Raw genomic sequence first — 18,667 nt, 5'->3', positions numbered from 1 at the left:
TGGGGTGTGAAGTGGTCCCTACCATGAATATCTTGGAGTCTCTAGCATCCCAGGGATTTGCTTATCAGACAGTAAACTCCTACAGATCGGCCATTTCCACGGGTCATATTCCCATGCAGGGTTCTCCCGTGGAGGAACATCCTTTGGTGTGTAAACTGATGAGGAAGATATGCTTGGTGCTGCCTCCGGAACCCAGATAGTCATTTCTATTAGATGCTAAAAAAGTTTTATATCTCTTTCGCTCATGTCAGAAGAATGAATACTTATCACGCAAGGAGCTCTCTGCAAAGCTTACCATACTGCTGTGCTTGGTTTTCTATCTTCCGATGTCTGAGCCCTAGATATCACTGGTCCGATTTTTACTCCATAAGGTGTCAGTCATCTTTTATAACTCGAGACGCACAAAGTCGAATTTGGACTGGATATCATTAATGCGGCGGACTGGTCTTCGGACTCCATGTTTAAACAGTTTTATTTTAGAATTAAATCAATTTTTATTCGCAGAACACAGGAAGTAAAGAACCAAGAAGTACAGTAAATCTGTATAGGTTAAGCACACAGTAAGCTGCCTGCAACTCAACCTGGGCGGGCCGCGTCAACAAGGGGGAACAAGAGCAAAAGACAGTCAAGGTCATGCATAAATCAATATTAAAGGAGACCTGTTGAGTGCGATGCATATTGTTCCAATAATAAGACCTAGGCCTGTTACAGCAAGTCCAGGGCCACTGAGTCTGCCTTTTCCAAAACAAGAAAACAAAAACCCAACAAATAGAGAACATTTAGAGGTCCGTACTAAGAGGACCTAACCCCCCCCCCCCCAAACCATCTCTAAGTGATCCACGAATTACAGACAGTGACTCTGGTATGGCCATGCATAGAGGCCACAAGCAAGACACGCCCCTGAGTGGACCCATTGGAGGCCAGCTCCCAGAACTCAATAGAGAGAATAGAAATAAAGGGGGCCATGTCTTTGCATAATCTGATTTATCCTCCAGGGTGGCCATGGACAACCTTTCCATACCTAAAAGAGTCCACAGCTGGTGAAGCCATTGGGTGTGGTCCGGGACCCTTATCTGTTTTCCAACCCGAACTTGGTGGGCGGCATTTAATGCCAGGGTGATCTGCCTGCCTTTAAGAGAACGCAGGGGAAAGTCAATGCGTTGTGCAATCCTTAAATGGTGTATGCAGGTTGCCTGGGAATAGTGGTGTTCAAGGCCTTGTCTATCTCATCGAGGATTCTTTCCCAATACCTCGTAAGTTTCGGACAGTTCCACGGCAAATGAAGGAGGGTACCAGGGCTCAGGCACCCCCGCCAGCAGAGACCATCGCACTGTGAGTTCCATTTGGTTAAACGAGCCGGGGTGCAATACCAATATCATTTAATTTTATATGATGTTTCTGTGTGACCCATGGAGTGTGTAGTGTGGTGAGTCCTGTGGGAAATATCCTCCCATTCCTTGTCTGATAGTGTACGCCCAATTTCAACCTAATACCGCATCTGCCCCGCAGTTCAATCCCTGCGAATACCTTGAGAGAGAAGCAAGTATATTTCCGAGATGAGTTTGTGGTCATTCTTTTTCAGAAAGAGCCAATTTTCGAATGGGAGCATTGGCCTGCTCGCCAATGGGCGTATATGAGAACCCGACACCCAGTGCAGCATTTGTATGTGGAGGAAGTGGTTTGAAGGGGAAAGGTTATAGTCAGCTGCAAGCTGATCAAAGGGAATATAGCCCTCGAGGTCAAACAGATGACTTAGACGCTTGCAACCATCCGCCAACCGAGGCGAGCCCGCCCCCTTTACCATTTCCGGAGGGAAATCAGGGTTCGAGAAAATGGGGGACATAGGTGAAGGGAACGTTGTGAAGTTAGCTGATGAGGACACCCTGTCCCAGAGTAACATGGTAGGTCGCGTGACCGGGGACGAGTATAGCCCCCATGAATGCGGGGCCCTAGGCAGCTACGCCTCTCTCCAGATATGACACCCAGCAACAGTCTGATCCATAAATGCTCAATGTTTCACCGTCATCGGTCGGTTCCGCTCTACCAGGTAGCGTAGGAGAGAGGCCTGAAAATATTGAGTACTATTCAGCAACGCAAGGCCACCCTCGCTTTTGGGGCGCAGCTGCAGCGTCTTCTGTAACCTAGGAGAAACCGGGCCCCAGGTAAAGCACTCTATCTCTTTTTGAATACTAGGGAGCACACCTGGGGGTGGCAGCAAGGGAAGGGTTTGGAGATCGTCGAGTGCCCGTGGTAGAACCTTCATCTTAACCGCAGCTAGCCTACCAAGCCACGACAGTGGCAGGCGTTGCCAGTGGGATAAATCTTTGCGAATGAAAGAAAGTAGGGCGGCGTAGTTAGCCTCTGATGTTTTATTGAGGCTCTTGTGAAGGACCAGTCCCAGATAAGTTATGCAGTCTGCTACCCAGTCAAAGTCGAACTGTGCACGCAAGGTGTCCACCGTTGACTGAGCAGTGATCAGGTTTAGTATTTGTAATTTCTGCAGATTCATTTTAAATCCAGAGACCGGACCAAAGGCCCCCAGATCCGCTTCTGTATCCGGCAAAGAAGTCAAGGGATGAGCTAGAGAGAAAATAACGTCGTCGGCATATAGGCTGATCAGATCGCGATCGGCTCCAAATGAGATGCCCTGCGCGGCGGGATTGTCCCATAGTCTTTGAGCCAAGGGCTCCATGTAAACGGCAAAAAGCAACCCTGCCTAGTCCCTCTCCCAACTGCAAAACCATCCGAGGGTACCCCGTTCACATTGACCGCAGCACTTGGAGTGCTATATATACTCGCTATCCATCTGCGAAACCGCATGCCCAAGCCAAAGCGTTCCAGGGTGGCAAACATGTACGTCCAGTGTACCCGGTCGAATGCCTTTTCTGAATCGAGCACTTCCTCCTTATAGTGCTGCACTTTATCAATTAAATTACAGATCCGCTTGGTATTGTCCCCGCATTGTCGGCTCGGGATGAACCCTGCCTGGTACGGGTCCACCAAGCCCAGCATCAGAGGATTCAATCTATTAGCCAGAATACTAGAGAAATGCTTGGCATCGACATTTAATAATGAAATCAGGCGATACGAGCTACAGGACAAAGGGTCCTTTCCGGTCTTGGGTATGACCGTGATCAAGGCTTGGAGCACTGAGTTCGTGAGGGGGCTGTTGCAGGGATTCTGCACATATGCAGAACTACCCGCAAGAAACCAGGACCTTTGTGTACAGTGGTGTACCAACCGCCCACCTTAGTGCTCAGAACCCCAATCCGACTAGCTATAGTGTCTCATTCATTCTCTGTACTACAGCAAAGCTACCAATGATTAGACATCCTAGAACTTGAAACTCCACCTCTCTCAGTAATCGCGGGTGCATGAAAACTCTTTCGTTAACTCACTTATACTTGTCAACAACATAAGTAATCAGAGACACAGTATAGTTTAAAATGTTTATTTTAACTAACGTGCTCTATAATGCAGTACACGAGCCAATACTAGCAGCAAAATGCATAAACTCAATATAGTGAACATTGTTACAATTCCATAAAATATGAACGGGGAGATCATTTTATAAAGCTAGTGGAAAAAAGGGCTAACGAGCCTTGCCTCCCTCCCCGTGCTAGGAACTAGTTTATAATAATTATAGAACACCTCTGGGCTTTGTCAGGGGGACCCCATACCTCCAGGTTTAGATGCAAAGATTCACATCTCCGGACAAACACAGCTCTTCTCTTCTGAAAAGTTTTCTTCGAGTGCCTAACATGCCTTCCAAGCCATATTAAAAATCACTTGATTTTTAGTAGTACAGCTGTGGTTGTATAATGTCTAACATGCGTGGGACTGAGCAAGGCAGATTAACAGAGCACATTGTTTTTTTACCTTGAACACGCTGTGCAGACGAAGACCACAGAGTTCAGCAAGAAACGTGAAAGGCAGACAGTTCCCATGTGAGCGGGCACACGCAGAGAATTTGAGAAAACAAAATCATGTAGAAACGTGTGCAAAAGCGGCAACATGGTTGCCAAGCATATACTAACTTATGCTAACTTAGCAATGTACGCAGTGATTCCCATAGGCTCACTACAGTGCCTGTATCCCCAAACGAATTAAACAGCCGAGTGAGCAGGAGGGCTAACTCAGCACAGAAGATCTTATAAAAAACGCACTGAATCCGTCTGGGCCTGGCGCCTTCAAGGGTTTCAAGCGGGTGATGGTGGATATGTTATGTTATTTTAATTTATTCAGCGCACAGCTACTCGGAAGTGTCCCGGCGCTATAGACCGCTGGGGAACCCGTTCTGGCTATCCCTGTGAGATGGTCCCTTTCTGGGTATCTCCAAGGTGAAACAAGGCATCCCCGGAGTCTGTGGGAGGCCGTTGTAGAGATGAGGCAAGCTGAATGCCCAGAGTTGCCGAGTGTGTTCCTGGTTAGAGTAGGTACCGAGGCGAGAATTATCGAGTCTGTTTTGACCCTGGTCCACGACCCTGCCGCGTCGGGAATTGAACCCTGGTCGATTCTCTGCTTACGGGTCTGCCGCCCCTAACCAGTGAGCCACACCTCTCCACAATATCACCTCCTCGATTCGTATAGGTGCTTCTAGACCCTCAGCCTCGCTGGACGGCAGGGGGCGACAGCAGCCCCGTTAACATAATCATGGTGGTCCCCGAGGGGAAGGGGCTCAGCAGAATAGAGATCCGAGTAAAAGGCCCGGAAAGCTACAGCAATGCCCGAGTCATCGGTGATCTCAGATCTCTGGGAACAGTTTTATTTTAAACCAGTTCTGTATATGGACTCTTTAGTGGTGAATAGGCTTTGAACTAGCATATTCCTCACCTCTGATCTTGACATAGAATGAAATATTTCCTAGTAATCATAAAGGAAAATTTCAATTTTATTAAGGACATGGAGGCGAGGATTATTCCCACCCATGGTTCTTAAGAAGTCTTCCCGACCCAAGTAAATGTAGTGGTTTATTCATTTTCTCTACAGATGTCGTAAGGTCTGAGTATTTGTTTAGAACACGGTCATGGAGAGGAGGTTCTGCCAATGTTGGGTTATCAGTTTTTACCTGTTTTCGTCCTCCAAGAATGTCAATATTGGTAAATTTGTTAAGTATAACCTAGTATGTAATTATGGAATCTGAGTTATCAAGTACAAGTTCGTGGCTCCTGTTTATGACTTATTTCAGGTTCCGATGGTAATAAGCGTGACTTATGCAAAGTGATGCAAGTCCTCTTGTCGCATTCAAGAAAGAGGAAGATATGCTGGGGATGTCTGCCTTTATGGGAGTAACTGAAGGCTGATTGGCAGAACTGTTGTATTTTCCCTGTGCCTGCTGGGAAAGTTCTTTTTTTTTTATTGTTGAAATCTGCTGGAATAGAATAAAAAAAAAAAGCGGAGCATAATCCTTGCCTCTGTGTCCTTAATAGAATTTAAACTTTCCTTCATGTTTTCTAGGAAAGTTTCCATTACGGAGTGAAATCCGCACAACTCACAAAACTTTTGTTTGCGTACCAGAACTTGCCACAAATATAGACATTTACTCATAATTGACGCCTTACATGACTATGTGAACAGGACATAGTTTCCAGCCCTTACTCTAGTGAGTCTTCATTTGATGTGCAACACTCTTCAGAGCGTAGGCCTCTCAGTAATACAGATGTAAACATATTTGATCTGGCCCTTCTATCCTAGGAATGAATTACTGCTTTAAATCGGACAATTCAGTGGTAGTTTGTAAGCCTTTTATTGTTTTGTTTCCAAAGATACCACAACATGCATGAATGGGCCACCACCCCTAAAGAAGGGAAAGTATGTAGTTTCACATCGAGCAGCCACTGTTGCCTGTCTCTGGCAAGCCTGATGTTTCCCCTATCTATTTCCCCGTCCATGGAATCCCGATTTTAGTCTCTTGTCAAGGTAAAGACAATTGTTGTTTGGTTGCAGCATGGATATGCAAAGTGTTTCTCATCCTTGTTCCACTTTTCCATCCCCCTTTCTACTTCAACCTATAGAAAATCTCTTATTTTTCTGAGTCATTGAAAATGTAGTTGTTTTGTCATGTACCACCCTATATTTGGCTGCGTAGAGCAAACACATCTGCATCACGTTTGTCAGGTATTTTTTTCATCATTAAAAGTATGTTATTTCTCTTTTCTGTAGTCTCTGGAGCTAGGTCCGGGACTTAGGATTTGACCTTTGTATTGAAATTCCCTTGTCAGCTTCTCAAACGGCTAGATCATATCCTCATCTCTAACATACCTGACCAGAAAGGTCAAAGTCAAACCCCCTCCTCTATTTTATTACCTCTCCCTGTCTTGATCCTACGGCATTTTATCCCTATAAATGTAATCCTTCTCTTAGTCTGATTCATTTTTCACCATTCACTGTGCTATATAGACAGCGTGGTCCTCCCTTTTTCCACTGCAGCACCCTAATCTGGTTTTGGCATATTTAAATCTCTAGGATTTTAATCGTGTATGCTAGGGATTTGTTCTCCTTGATGATCCCAAATATTTATCAGGTCAAATTGGAATGTTTTGAGCCATCCCTTGCTTGTTCCCTAACAGTCTCTCTTTCATTTTATTATCTAATGTTCTGGTTCTTCCCTGCATTGGGTGACACATTTGTTCTCTTAGTCAAATTTTCGAAAATTAGATATATGTTTTTCTATTTGGTCTAGGGCCACTGGTCCTGGGTTATTGTTTAGCGATGCAGAGAGGTGTGGGGGCTGGTCTGTGTTATGAAGTTTGTTTGGAACCCTGTTTCCATCCCTTATTCTTTCCCTTTGCAGACACCATCCTCTGAAGATTCTGTAGAGCATATATATCATTTTCACTCTCATGGTTGAAATGCACCCTACTACAACATGAATCAATAATGCCAAGTGTAGCTCATGGCCCACCATCCTCAAGCCTATCTACCTGAAAATGCTGCTTGATCTTAATATGGCCACTTCCTCTGCAGAATAGTTTGACTTGTTTAAGATCAGTCAGACAGATGTTTCTCTCAGACAGATTGCAGCCCTTTGTTTAGGGGCTGAGGACCGGCATCCAAGCCTGCCTCCAGGCCACTGCACAATAGCCATTCCCTGTTCGGAGTCCACATAGCGTATCCTGCCTCAACTTGCCCTACCACTGTAATAATCTATTTTTAAACTGCACCTGAGAGTTGTTGGCACATTGTAAGCGGGTCACACAGAGGACACGAACACGGGAGGATGTGGTGAGGTGTTTTATTGAAGGTTCACAACAAAGTTCGCGATCTGTTCTCCCTCGGTGGTGGGACGTCAGGGTCGGGGTCGTGTTCTTGGTCCTCGTGGGCTAGCGTCCCTCTTCTTCCTGGCGCCTGGCTTCAGGTACGGAGGGCTCTCGCCGCGCCAATGTAAATAAAGAAGGAGAGGTGGCTGTTAGGAACGAGTGTTCTGATTACCACGATATGTAAGGGAGGGGAGTGATGGTAACACACTGGTGATAGGGTGCACTTCAACGAACGGTCGTGAAGGGGGTGAGTGAAAGGGAGGACGTGCAGCTCTAGGTACGGCGGTAAGCGGCGGCGTTCAGTGGCGCGCTCTCCTCTCCCGCCTCCCGACCCAACCCGTGAAGCGATCCCGTACCTGGGATAGCCACGCACCTCCTCCTGGGGCGTGGCTCGGCGGAGCGTGAATGCCGCGGTCTCCTGCCTCCGGCCTCCGTTCCTCCTCGCGTCCTCTGCTCCTCTTCGGTCCTTCGCTTCGCTCTGTCCCACCGTCCTCCTCCTGTTCACCGTCGTGCTCTGGCTCCTTCCGTCCTCCGGTGTCGTCACACGCCATGGTCTTCACTTCCTGGGTTCTTATTGGCGACCGGCCGTCCACGGTGGAGTAGAGGGCGGGGCTATCCTGGAAGGCGTCCCAATTAAAGGTACAGAGTCCCGTGCTAGTGCCGTCTGAAGCCTCTGTTGGCCACGGGTCGTCCTGAGGGACACAAAACAAATCATTGGTCAGTTCTGGAGGGGACCACCATTCTCCTCCTTCAAGTACGGAGTCCGGGTGGTCCCCGTGACACTCCTCCACCCCTGGATTCTCCCGCTCGGGGAGAGGGGAAGTCCGTGAGAGATAGTCAGCGCTAGCATTTTCAGCCCCCTTCCTATGCTTTAAGGTGAAAGAAAAGGGCTGGAGGGTGAGAAACCAGCGAAGCACCCTGGGATTGTTTGAGAGGTTCTGGCTCATCCATTGCAGAGGGGCGTGATCAGTATATAAGGTGAAGTGCCTCCCCTCCAGGTAATATCTGAGCTTGTCAACGGCCCATCTAATAGCGAGGCATTCCCGCTCAATCGTGGGGTATCTCATCTCCCTGGGGAACAGCTTGCGACTTATATAAAGTAGGGGGTGCTCAATACCATCGGCTGCTACCTGGGATAGGACCGCCCCCAGGCCGTGATTAGAGGCATCCGTATGCAGGATGAATGGCCTGGAAAAATCGGGAGAGGACAACACCGGGCTGGAGGTGATAATGTCTTTCAAGGTCCGAAAGGCTTCTCTCATTTCGGGGGAGGGGGTTTGGAAGACATGGGGTTTTACGTTCTTCAGAAGGGTGTCAGTTAAGGGCGCAGCCTGCTCTGAAAAGTTAGGGATGAATCGCCTATAGTAGCCGATCAGGCCCAAGAACGCCCTCATCTCTTTTTTTGTAGAGGGGAAAGGGGTGTTGTGAATCGCCTTCACCTTCTCGGTCTGGGGGGCTATGAGACCATGACCCAGTACATAACCCAGATAGTTCACTTTCTGGAAGGCGATCCTAGACTTCTTAGCGTTGACGTGTAGTCCAGCCTCATGCAGGGCGTTGAAGATAGTCCGGAGATGTTGTAGGTGCGTTTTCCAATCAGGACTAAAGACCACGATATCATCGAGATAGGCTGATGAATAGGGCTGATGTTCCCGTAACAAGTGATTCATTAGGCGCTGAAAGGTGGCCGGGGCTCCATGGAGGCCAAAGGGAAGGACCGTAAATTCGTAGAGGCCGTCTGGGGTGGAAAAGGCGGTCTTCTTGCGGTCTTCTTCCCTTAAGGGCACCTGCCAGTACCCCTTGGTTAGGTCTAGTGTGGTGATGTACACGGCTTCTCCCAGCTTCTCGATTAACTCGTCTATTCGAGGCATGGGGTAGGCGTTGAAGGTTGAGATGGTGTTGAGAGCCCTGAAATCCATACAGAAGCGGACGCTTCCGTCCGGCTTTGGCACCATCACTATTGGCGAAGACCACTCACTGCGGGAGGGACGTATCACCCCCAGTTGCAACATATCCTGGACCTCTTGTCGTATCGCTTCTCTACGAGCGGCAGGTATTCGATATGGCCTTTGTTTGATGATCGCCCCGGGCTTGGTTTCTATACGATGTTCTGCTAGGTGAGTACTTCCAGGAATGTTGGAAAAGAGTGAGGCGTGGAGCTGTAGTACTTCCCTCAAGTCTTTGGCCTTGTCTGTGCCTATCTCGTTGTTGATGACCAGCTGGTGAAGAGTCTCCGGATCTTTCTGTTGCGTGGGTACCGTTAGGCTGGTGGTTCGGGGGGGTGGCCCTATCCACTTCTTCAGCAGGTTGATGTGGCACACTTGGGTCCTCCGGGGTGTGATCTGCAATCTGTAGGTGGTTTTCCCTATGGTCTCAATAACCTTATATGGACCCTTCCACTCTGTCTGGAATTTCTGGGAGGCGATCGGTAGCATCACTAACGCCCAGTCGTTGACAGCCAAAGTTCTCCATGTCTTCCCTCGATTGTAGAAAGACGCCTGTTTCCCTTGTTGTCTCTCTAGGTTCTAGGTTAGAATAGGCCAAATCACGAAGCTTCCCCAGTTTGGATTGTAGACTCTGGGTGTATTCCAGCATCTCTTGGGTCTCCACCTTCTCTTCATTTTCCCATGCTTCTTTCGTCATGTCCATTAAACTTCTGGGCTGACGACCATAAAGCATCTCGAAAGACGAGCAACCGAGGCTGCTTTGCACCTGGCTTCTGATAACGTACAAAGCCAGTGGCAGTAGCTGGTCCCACTCTCTTCCTTCTACGCTGAGCATCTTCTTGAGAGTGGTCTTGAGGGTTCCGTTGTATCGTTCCACCAACCCGTCCGTTTGCGGGTGATAGACTGATGTTTTTATCTGACGGACGTCGAGCAGTCGACACACTTCCTTCATTAGGCGAGACACAAACGGGGTACCCTGGTCCGTAAGAATTTCTTTCGGAAAACCAACTCTTGAAAACAGCTCCAGAAAGCGGTCGGCGATGTTACGGGTTGTGGGTGACCCTAAAGGAAAAGCCTCTGGGAACCTAGTGGCGTAGTCAACCACCACTAGGACAAACGTGTGACCCCTTTTTGTTCGAGGCAAGGGCCCTATGAGGTCCATCCCGACTCTTTCATACGGGGTTCCAATCACCGGGAGAGGCTGAAGGGGAACGGCTGGTGGTACTCGTGTGTTCCTCCGTTGACAGACCGAACAGGTCTGACAGTGGTCTTTGGTATCCTTATAGATGCCAGGCCAGTAGAAGTGTCGGAGAATGTTTTTCGTGGTTTTCTCCGAGCCTGAATGTCCTGCCGTAAGGTGGGTATGGGCAAAAAACAGTATCTGCTCCCTGAAGGATAGGGGTACCAACAGCTGATGGGGCTCAGAGGGACCTCCCTGTCGATATAGCAAATCATTTGTTATTAGGAAGCGGGATAGGTATAGGGACCTCGTTCGGGTGCACTGTGAGCTTGTTCCCAGGCATTAAAGAGTGTAGTGTCGTTGGCCTGGGCGAACCTAAAGCTCCGGTCCAACACCCAGGGTGTGGGGGTTATCAGGGCAGGCGCTGTGGGGACCCTCTTGCCTTGGGGCGTCCTCCCCCCCCCTGGGACTCGCTTAAGGCTAGGCGAAACATGTCTTGGAACGCTGGGTTATCGGTTCCAATGATGAGGTCCTCCGGGAGGTTATCAAGGACCCCAACTCGTACCGGGCGATGGACCCCAGAGGGATGAATTACTGGGATGTCGGCCACTGGGTAAGGTTTGACATCCCCATGGACGCAGCGAATGTGGACCGAGGAGTCCGGTACTATCTGCTCCGGGGACACCCACATGCTTTGGATAACCGATTTCCTACACCCTGAATCTAGGAGGGCCTGGAGGGGGGTCCCGTTTACCTGTACCTGGACGTGATATGCGGACCCCATTTCAGCAGTGTAGAGGATCGATTTGGGCACATATCCCACTTCCATGGGCTCCTCTGTGTGTCGTTTCTTGGGGCAGGCTCGGGCGATATGTCCCCACTCTCCGCAGTCGAAACACTGTGGGCCCTTCAGGACGGGGACTTCATACCGCTGGGGCCGGACCTTTGGTTGCTCCAAGATTCTGGGTTTCTTATCCGAGCGTAGGGCCGGGGTTCGCTGTCTCTCCTGTTCCACTACAAACCCCTTCGGTTGGGCCCTGGAGAACGTCGTGGCCATCTCTACCGCCTGTTCAGCGGTAAGATGCTTATGCTGCCTCAGCCACCTTTGGGTGTGATAGGGTAAAGCCTCCAGGTACTGTTCTAGGTAGATCTTCTCCATGATCTCCTCCTTTGTGCTGGTACCAGGGCTCAGCCACTTGTCGGCCGCCATCTTAAGCCGGAAATACAAGGTCTTTGGGTTTTCCCCGGGCGCCCCCTTCTCCCTTCTAAATCGTACCCGGTAGGCCTCCGCATCAAGGCCCAGATGGTCCAATATGAGGGCCTTGATGAAACCATAGGGAGCGTCTCCGGTAGCGTTTGCCACCTGATAGGCTGCTTGGGCCTCTCCAGTCAGGAGAGGGGCCAGAAAGAAGGGCCATTTCTCCAGCGGCCAGCTACACGCCCTGGCGACCCTCTCGAAGTTCGTTAGAAAAGCGTCCGGGTCGTCCCCAGACACATATTTCTGCAAGGATATCCCGGCTGGGGTGGGGTGACTGGGCCTTATTTCGTGTCCTGAGCTGGCGAGGGGATCGGCTACCACCTTATGTAGCCCCTCCAACTGTGCGGCAATGGTATCCTTAAAGACCTCCCGGTCCGCACTGGCGGAGGACATCTGCCGTTCCACGGCCCACTCCAGCTTCTCTTGCCCCTTGATCATGTGTTGAATCAACGCCTCCATCTTCTGTGTACAGATGGGTCCTCTATGCCCGCATTCTCCACCACTGTAAGCGGGTCACACAGAGGACACGAACACGGGAGGATGTGGTGAGGTGTTTTATTGAAGGTTCACAACAAAGTTCGCGATCTGTTCTCCCTCGGTGGTGGGACGTCAGGGTCGGGGTCGTGTTCTTGGTCCTCGTGGGCTAGCGTCCCTCTTCTTCCTGGCGCCTGGCTTCAGGTACGGAGGGCACTCGCCGCGCCAATGTAAATAAAGAAGGAGAGGTGGCTGTTAGGAACGAGTGTTCTGATCACACTGGTGATAGGGTGCACTTCAACGAACGGTCGTGAAGGGGTGAGTGAAAGGGAGGACGTGCAGCTCTAGGTACGGCGGTAAGCGGCGGCGTTCAGTGGCGCGCTCTCCTCTCCCGCCTCCCGACCCAACCCGTGAAGCGATCCCGTACCTGGGATAGCCACGCACCTCCTCCTGGGGCGTGGCTCGGCGGAGCGTGAATGCCGCGGTCTCCTGCCTCCGGCCTCCGTTCCTCCTCGCGTCCTCTGCTCCTCTTCGGTCCTTCGCTTCGCTCTGTCTCACCGTCGTGCTCTGGCTCCTTCCGTCCTCCGGTGTCGTCACACGCCATGGTCTTCACTTCCTGGGTTCTTATTGGCGACCGGCCGTCCACGGTGGAGTAGACGGCGGGGCTATCCTGGAAGGCGTCCCAATTAAAGGTACAGAGTCCCGTGCTAGTGCCGTCTGAAGCCTCTGTTGGCCACGGGTCGTCCTGAGGGACACAAAACAAGTCATTGGTCAGTTCTGGAGGGGACCACCATTCTCCTCCTTCAAGTACGGAGTCCGGGTGGTCCCCGTGACACACATGTTGTCATCCGAGCGAATGTGGTGTCCTTCAGCGGCTCCTGTGATCTGCTGCTCCTTCTTTTTCACTAGCAAAGTAGTCTTTGGGAAAGATTTGGTCACCATGTCTTCTCTTCCTGTGTGTCCACCACCATTTTAAGGTCCATTATCAACTCAAACCATCTTCTTCTTCCGTCTCATAGTTCTGTTCTTAGCACTCAGATTAAGGGTTGCTAGTCGTGTCTTTTGTTTACCCCTTTGGCCACCACACTATCCTTTGAAAGCACCTCTTCAACAACCCTGAAGTGTATACTATAAAGCACCTTTAAGCCTAAGTAAAATAGAAAATTATATTAAATGATCTATGAAAACAAGAATCCATGCTTTGCAGCAGAGTTAACTTTATTTCTGTTCTGCCTGGTTCTTTTCTCTTCGGGCAGGTTTGTGGACTTTGATGTTTCTGTTAACATACCTAGTGAACTGAGGGCGTTTTCTCTAACTTTTCCAACGTCTATTTGTTTTTTAATCATACCCTGGAATCGTTCATCTTTTATCTGTGTTGTTTACTGCTAAAATTATTATGCCATCCAAACCTCAACTTTTCCACCTCCTTCTTATTTCCAACAAAATAACGTAAAATATCTGAGTCATCCAAGCTCAGACTGTATTGATATGTGTGTAATCTGTAGCTCAGAATTTTGAATCCTAGTAGACCCAACTGAATCCTTCAGTCATTCAAAGGAATTAAAAGGGGAGTCTTTAGAACAGAAATTAGCCCACGTCCACAGTCAATCAGTCAATCTGATAGATATGTTGTTAGAGGAAGTCATTCACTGAGGAGAGTGGAGAAGGGTGTTCGGGAGGTGAGGTAATCACACAATCACCATTAGCCCACTGACTGAAAAAAAGAAGTATTTGTCATTCGAAAATGAGAATTATTTGGTGTTGAGCTAGGAATGTCTTAGCTTGGGCCCATACACACACAATATTTTTCAATAACTTATTTTTGCTTTTAAATAGTTGAATACAACATCATCATACAATACATTTTTGAACAAGCTTTCATTTGGTATTTTATCACAAATACGCATTCTCTGTTCAGCCTTTAGGCCCACTACGCCTCAGAAATAAATCCACCATATATCCCAAACTTTCTGATATTTTTGGGTACATCCCTTTGACTTATATACATATTCCTTTTCTGTGGCACACCAGTCCATACAATGAGTCCATTAATGGACAGAGGGAGCTGTGTCAGTTTACCAGTAACGTGCAATGTCTCCTTCAGCAATTAAATAGCCGATTAAACCCGGATCCTAGGTGTCCATGGTCTGCCCGACCTTCCATATCCATCCATTAAACCTACTACTGTCATCTTTGGGTCTGATATGATTGTTTTAAACATGAAATTGGACCTCGTGAGAGTTAAGCTGTAGGATAGGACATCCCCACGCCGCATGATAGAAGGTGCCCACTCTGCCCTGCATCCAAGACAGTGGGGGTCAAGAGTCCCTATCAATTTGCTCAGTCTAGTTGGGCTATAGTCCGGGCCACTGAAATTATGCAACAGGAATACCAAAATATGTTGCAGTGTTTACCAAATTTGTGGTGAGAAAAGGCAAATTATGCGACATACTGCAGCATATTCTGTGATAGTATTACTTCCTTATTTTGTCTTTTTTGCACATGTTAACTTGGTCTGGTGATAGGTCACCCCATTAGTACCAATGTAACAGCCAAATGCACAAATAGGCAACAGAAAGGTGACCAGTCAACATTTGCAAAGGACCTTCCACTGCACAGCAACACTTGTTGCCACATTTTAGTAACTTTTGATCTGTTTGAGCTAGAAACATTTTTGCAGATTGTGCATCAGATGATGGATTATGTGGCAAATCCATAAATATACAGAAAATGCCACAGCTACAAAACAGCATAATTCCAGTGACCCTGGCTAAAGTATACATGAAGGAGGTATTTCAACTGGATAAGCCACAACTGCATGGGCGCTGCCTGTAACCAAGGGGCCATCTTCGACACACCCAGTCTGCATCATCTAAGCGGCCGACATCCTGCTCCCATATGTCTCATAGCATTGTCAGTGGGTCTGGTCTGTTACTCACCAATGTGCGATATGGTTTACATATGCGCTCCTCTTCCAGGGCTGACATTGTAATCTGTCTCGATGGGGTTATATTCTGGAAGGGCATCAAGATCCCTCTGATGTACTTCTAGAGCATGACACAGTTGTGGATACCGGTACAGCTGTGAGTTATGCATGCCGTATATTTCCACTAAATTGGCAAATGTTCTAATATGGTCACCTGAGGCAGTTACCCGTCCAGGCGTAAATGCGTTCTGATCATAGTGTATCAGGCTGCGAACTACGACCACCGCCTGCTGACTGAGAACTTTGCTAACATCTTGGCTTTTAAGTTAATTAAGGATGAAGGGAGATATGAGCGACAATCATCTGAGGATCTTCAATGGCTGAACTGTTACAGATATTATCACACCTCTTAGATTATATGGTATGATTCAGACCTCTTCATACGTAAGGAGGAGTGGAGTATTAAGTGTGCTGCATATCTTTGGAAAACTTTGAATAGGAAGCTGTTTGCGCCTGGGATTTTCCCAAAAGGGAGAGCAGCTAGTGCTTCAGAGATCTCTGTTCTCAGAGGTTCGTCTAGCTTGTGACAATCCAGGTCGGGGAGTCTGGATGCCATCAGTTCTCCTTTGATCAGGTTATCTTCCTCCGATAACAATAACATCTTGACTGGGTACAGAAAGCTATAATAGCTAGCAAACTCCTAGGAGATGTGGTGGGGATCTGTCATGAGCTGCTTAGTGGGAATAACTTGGTTAAGTATGAATCTGTACTCCAGATCTCTATTGGCCAGCCACTATAAGAGCTTTTTTGCTTTATCTCCAAGTTCATATATTTGATATTGCTTTGCTGCATGTGGAGAGTCACTGGGTCTAATAGTTTCTGCCTAAGCATGAGTCGTAGTGGTTAGAGACTGTGCTATAGCTGGTCGTCTTGGTGGGTCTGGCAGTCTCTCCTCCACATAGCTGCTTCTTTTAGCAGAAGTGCTAATGAGAAACTAGAAGACTTTGGTAAATATGGGTTTCTTTTCAAAGAGGTTAACTGATACATCTACAAACAGGGTAGCCCGGTGACACTACACAGTACAAAGTTAAAAGACTGGTATTACAGTACACACTAGGGAGGTTCATTGACTCTGAAAATAAAGATATGGACACTGGCTGACTGATACTGGGGTAGGGGTAGGGAGAAACGTAGGTGCTATCTGGGACAAGATGACACTAACGCTGGCTGGGCAGAAATGGGACAAACACTTGAACATGAGGACATAGTGGGACAAGTAACATATAAAATAAGAAAGGGAAGGGGAACACTTTGTGACCAAACGCAAAGGACATAGTGGTGAGTAAATCACACTAGGACACCAAGAAAGGGAGACATTGTCACAAAGGAAGACAGACCAGTATATTGTGACAAAAAAGCATGGACACTAAGAAAGTGATAATTGGACATAGGGGCAAAGTGACACAGACACAAACATACACGCCTACAAAGCCCTCCACAACACCGGACCCCAATACCTCAACTAAAGAATATCGTTCCACGCCCCCAAGAGAAACCTCCACTCCGCCGACCTAGCCCTGGCCGAAACCCCCTCATCCATAGAGCCAGAATGGGAGGCAGATCCTTCTCCTACATCATGACCAAGACCTGGAACGAACTCCCCCTCAGCATCAGACGAAGCCCTACACTGCAAGCCTTCAGAAATGACCTCAAGACCTGGCACTTCGGATGACATCTGAGCTGCCTGAACCCCCTCCTCCCAGCGCCTTGAGACCCTCACGGGTGATCAGTGCACTCTAAAAATCCCTGATTGATTGATTGATTGACTTGATAGGGAAACGAGGAGACCTGGAAGATGAGAAAGGGATACATGAAAACTGTTACAGGGAAAGATGGAAACAAACAATAGCAGACACAGACTCTAGGACAAGGAGACATATACTGAGACAATGGGGCTGGGGACTTGAACACTCTGCAAAGGTACATCGATACAGGGAAAAGCAGAAATGGACATGAAAATCAGGGCAGAGACATGGTCACCCACATGAGGGTGTATCCTGCAAACTGCATAGCCCAGATAACCGTCAGTGCAAGAGGTCAATGCATTGGCGAAAGTTGCACATTACAAGTTTTAATTTACCTTCCTTAGCTAGGAAAAGGTACATATCTACATTGAGTCAAACAAAACTGGTAAAAGCTATTTTAAAATATTTACATTTTTCTAAGGTCAGTTGACAACAATATCTATAACGTAAGCAATGTGGTATACTTAATGTCATGTTATGTTGGATATTTATATAGGATCAATCACTCGATCAATTTAACCGATCAATGTTATTAATATTATGCCTTTTTCCAACAATCTATTTTTTTCGTAAACCGAGTTATGCAAAAGAGAGGTCTAAAAGAGCAAAATAAGCACTGGATGGCATTCCATATCAGCTTCTGAACTTCCTCAGACCCATGATCTTGGTAGTGAAATGCTGCTATGTTTCTCCCCTCTTTCAGAGATGACCTGGATGCTGAGGAATATGAGGAAACAAAAAAAGAGACCCTAGAGCAGCTGAGCGAGTTTAATGACTCGTTGAAGAAGATAATGTCTGGAAACATGACGCTGGTGGATGACCTGAGTGGGATGCAACTGGTGAGCACTGTTTAGTGCTTTCAAACATGAATCTGAACTCTTAAGGTCCAAAGCAACCCCCAACAGTGTATCGTTTGAACAATGGAATATATAGTACCAAATATTTCACCTTACTGATTATACAGAGCTTAGTGGTCCCTTTTGTGAACTTGGATGCATTGGATAGTTTTTAGGACTAAATATGTTTCTTCACAAGATCATAAATCTGTGGGCTGGCCCGTTGGATGCCACAGGTAAAACCATCAGACTACAGGAATAAAGAACAACTTACAGCCTAGGATAGTTAGTGACATGAGCTGGGGGCATAGGAATGTGGTTGTCCTGTAAGGTGTGCAGGATTTCCTATTATAGGACACATCTTCCTGTCAGTTTCGACCTCTAACACCACAATGCAGAGAGAGAAGATAAGATGAGTCTTGGGCCTCAGGAAAAAGAGCATGAAATATCAGCACTAGGACCGCTGGCTGCATAGGAGCACCTTTTTGATTACATTAATAACCACATCCAGTCAATCCTAGAGGTGGATCCAAGTTGCCAATTCACTTAATTATTTCCTTCGTTTGGATGAAGTCAGGAGAGCAGTTGCTCCAATCCAAAACAAACATTTGCAATGCGGTAGGTCTCACATTAGTTAAATGCAGAGCTATTGGCTTTGCAAATAGTCTGCATTTAACTGATGGGAGACCTCTTGCATTGCAAATGCTTATACTGGAAACAATGCGTGCTCTGGAGGGTGCACACAGGCGGTGCACTGAGTTGGAGAAGAGGAGCTGTGGGAGGAAGAAGGGGGCGTGTGGGAAACAGAATAGGAGGAGGCCGCGGAAGTAGGGCGAGGGGAGAAAATAAGCAAAAAAATAAATGAATAGAAAAATACCTTCTCGGGCGGCCACGAATGCTGTCTCCTGCGCGGTGCTGATATCGGTAGAAACCTTCACGTTGACCATAGAGCGTGCGAGCAGGAAACGAATAAAAAAAACAGT

At 47.8% G+C, this 18,667-nt stretch overlaps 1 protein-coding gene across 1 annotated transcript in view; it reads left to right on the top strand.

Moving 5' to 3' along the window:
* The window catches only part of LZIC (leucine zipper and CTNNBIP1 domain containing), a 118,595-nt gene that overhangs the window by 76,640 nt on the left and 23,288 nt on the right, over positions 1 to 18,667 (top strand). The window contains exon 3 of the mRNA XM_085609802.1: positions 17,552 to 17,687. Within this exon, the coding sequence (XP_085465928.1) occupies positions 17,552 to 17,687 (136 nt within the window). The remainder of the gene's footprint in view (positions 1 to 17,551; positions 17,688 to 18,667) is intronic.

The sequence above is a fragment of the Triturus cristatus genome, chromosome 1_2, assembly GCF_964204655.1.
Source record: "Triturus cristatus chromosome 1_2, aTriCri1.1, whole genome shotgun sequence".
Taxonomy (NCBI): Eukaryota; Metazoa; Chordata; class Amphibia; order Caudata; family Salamandridae; genus Triturus; species Triturus cristatus.
The sequence above is the reverse complement of the archived record's forward strand: the minus strand, read 5'-3'. Positions and strand labels throughout refer to the sequence as shown.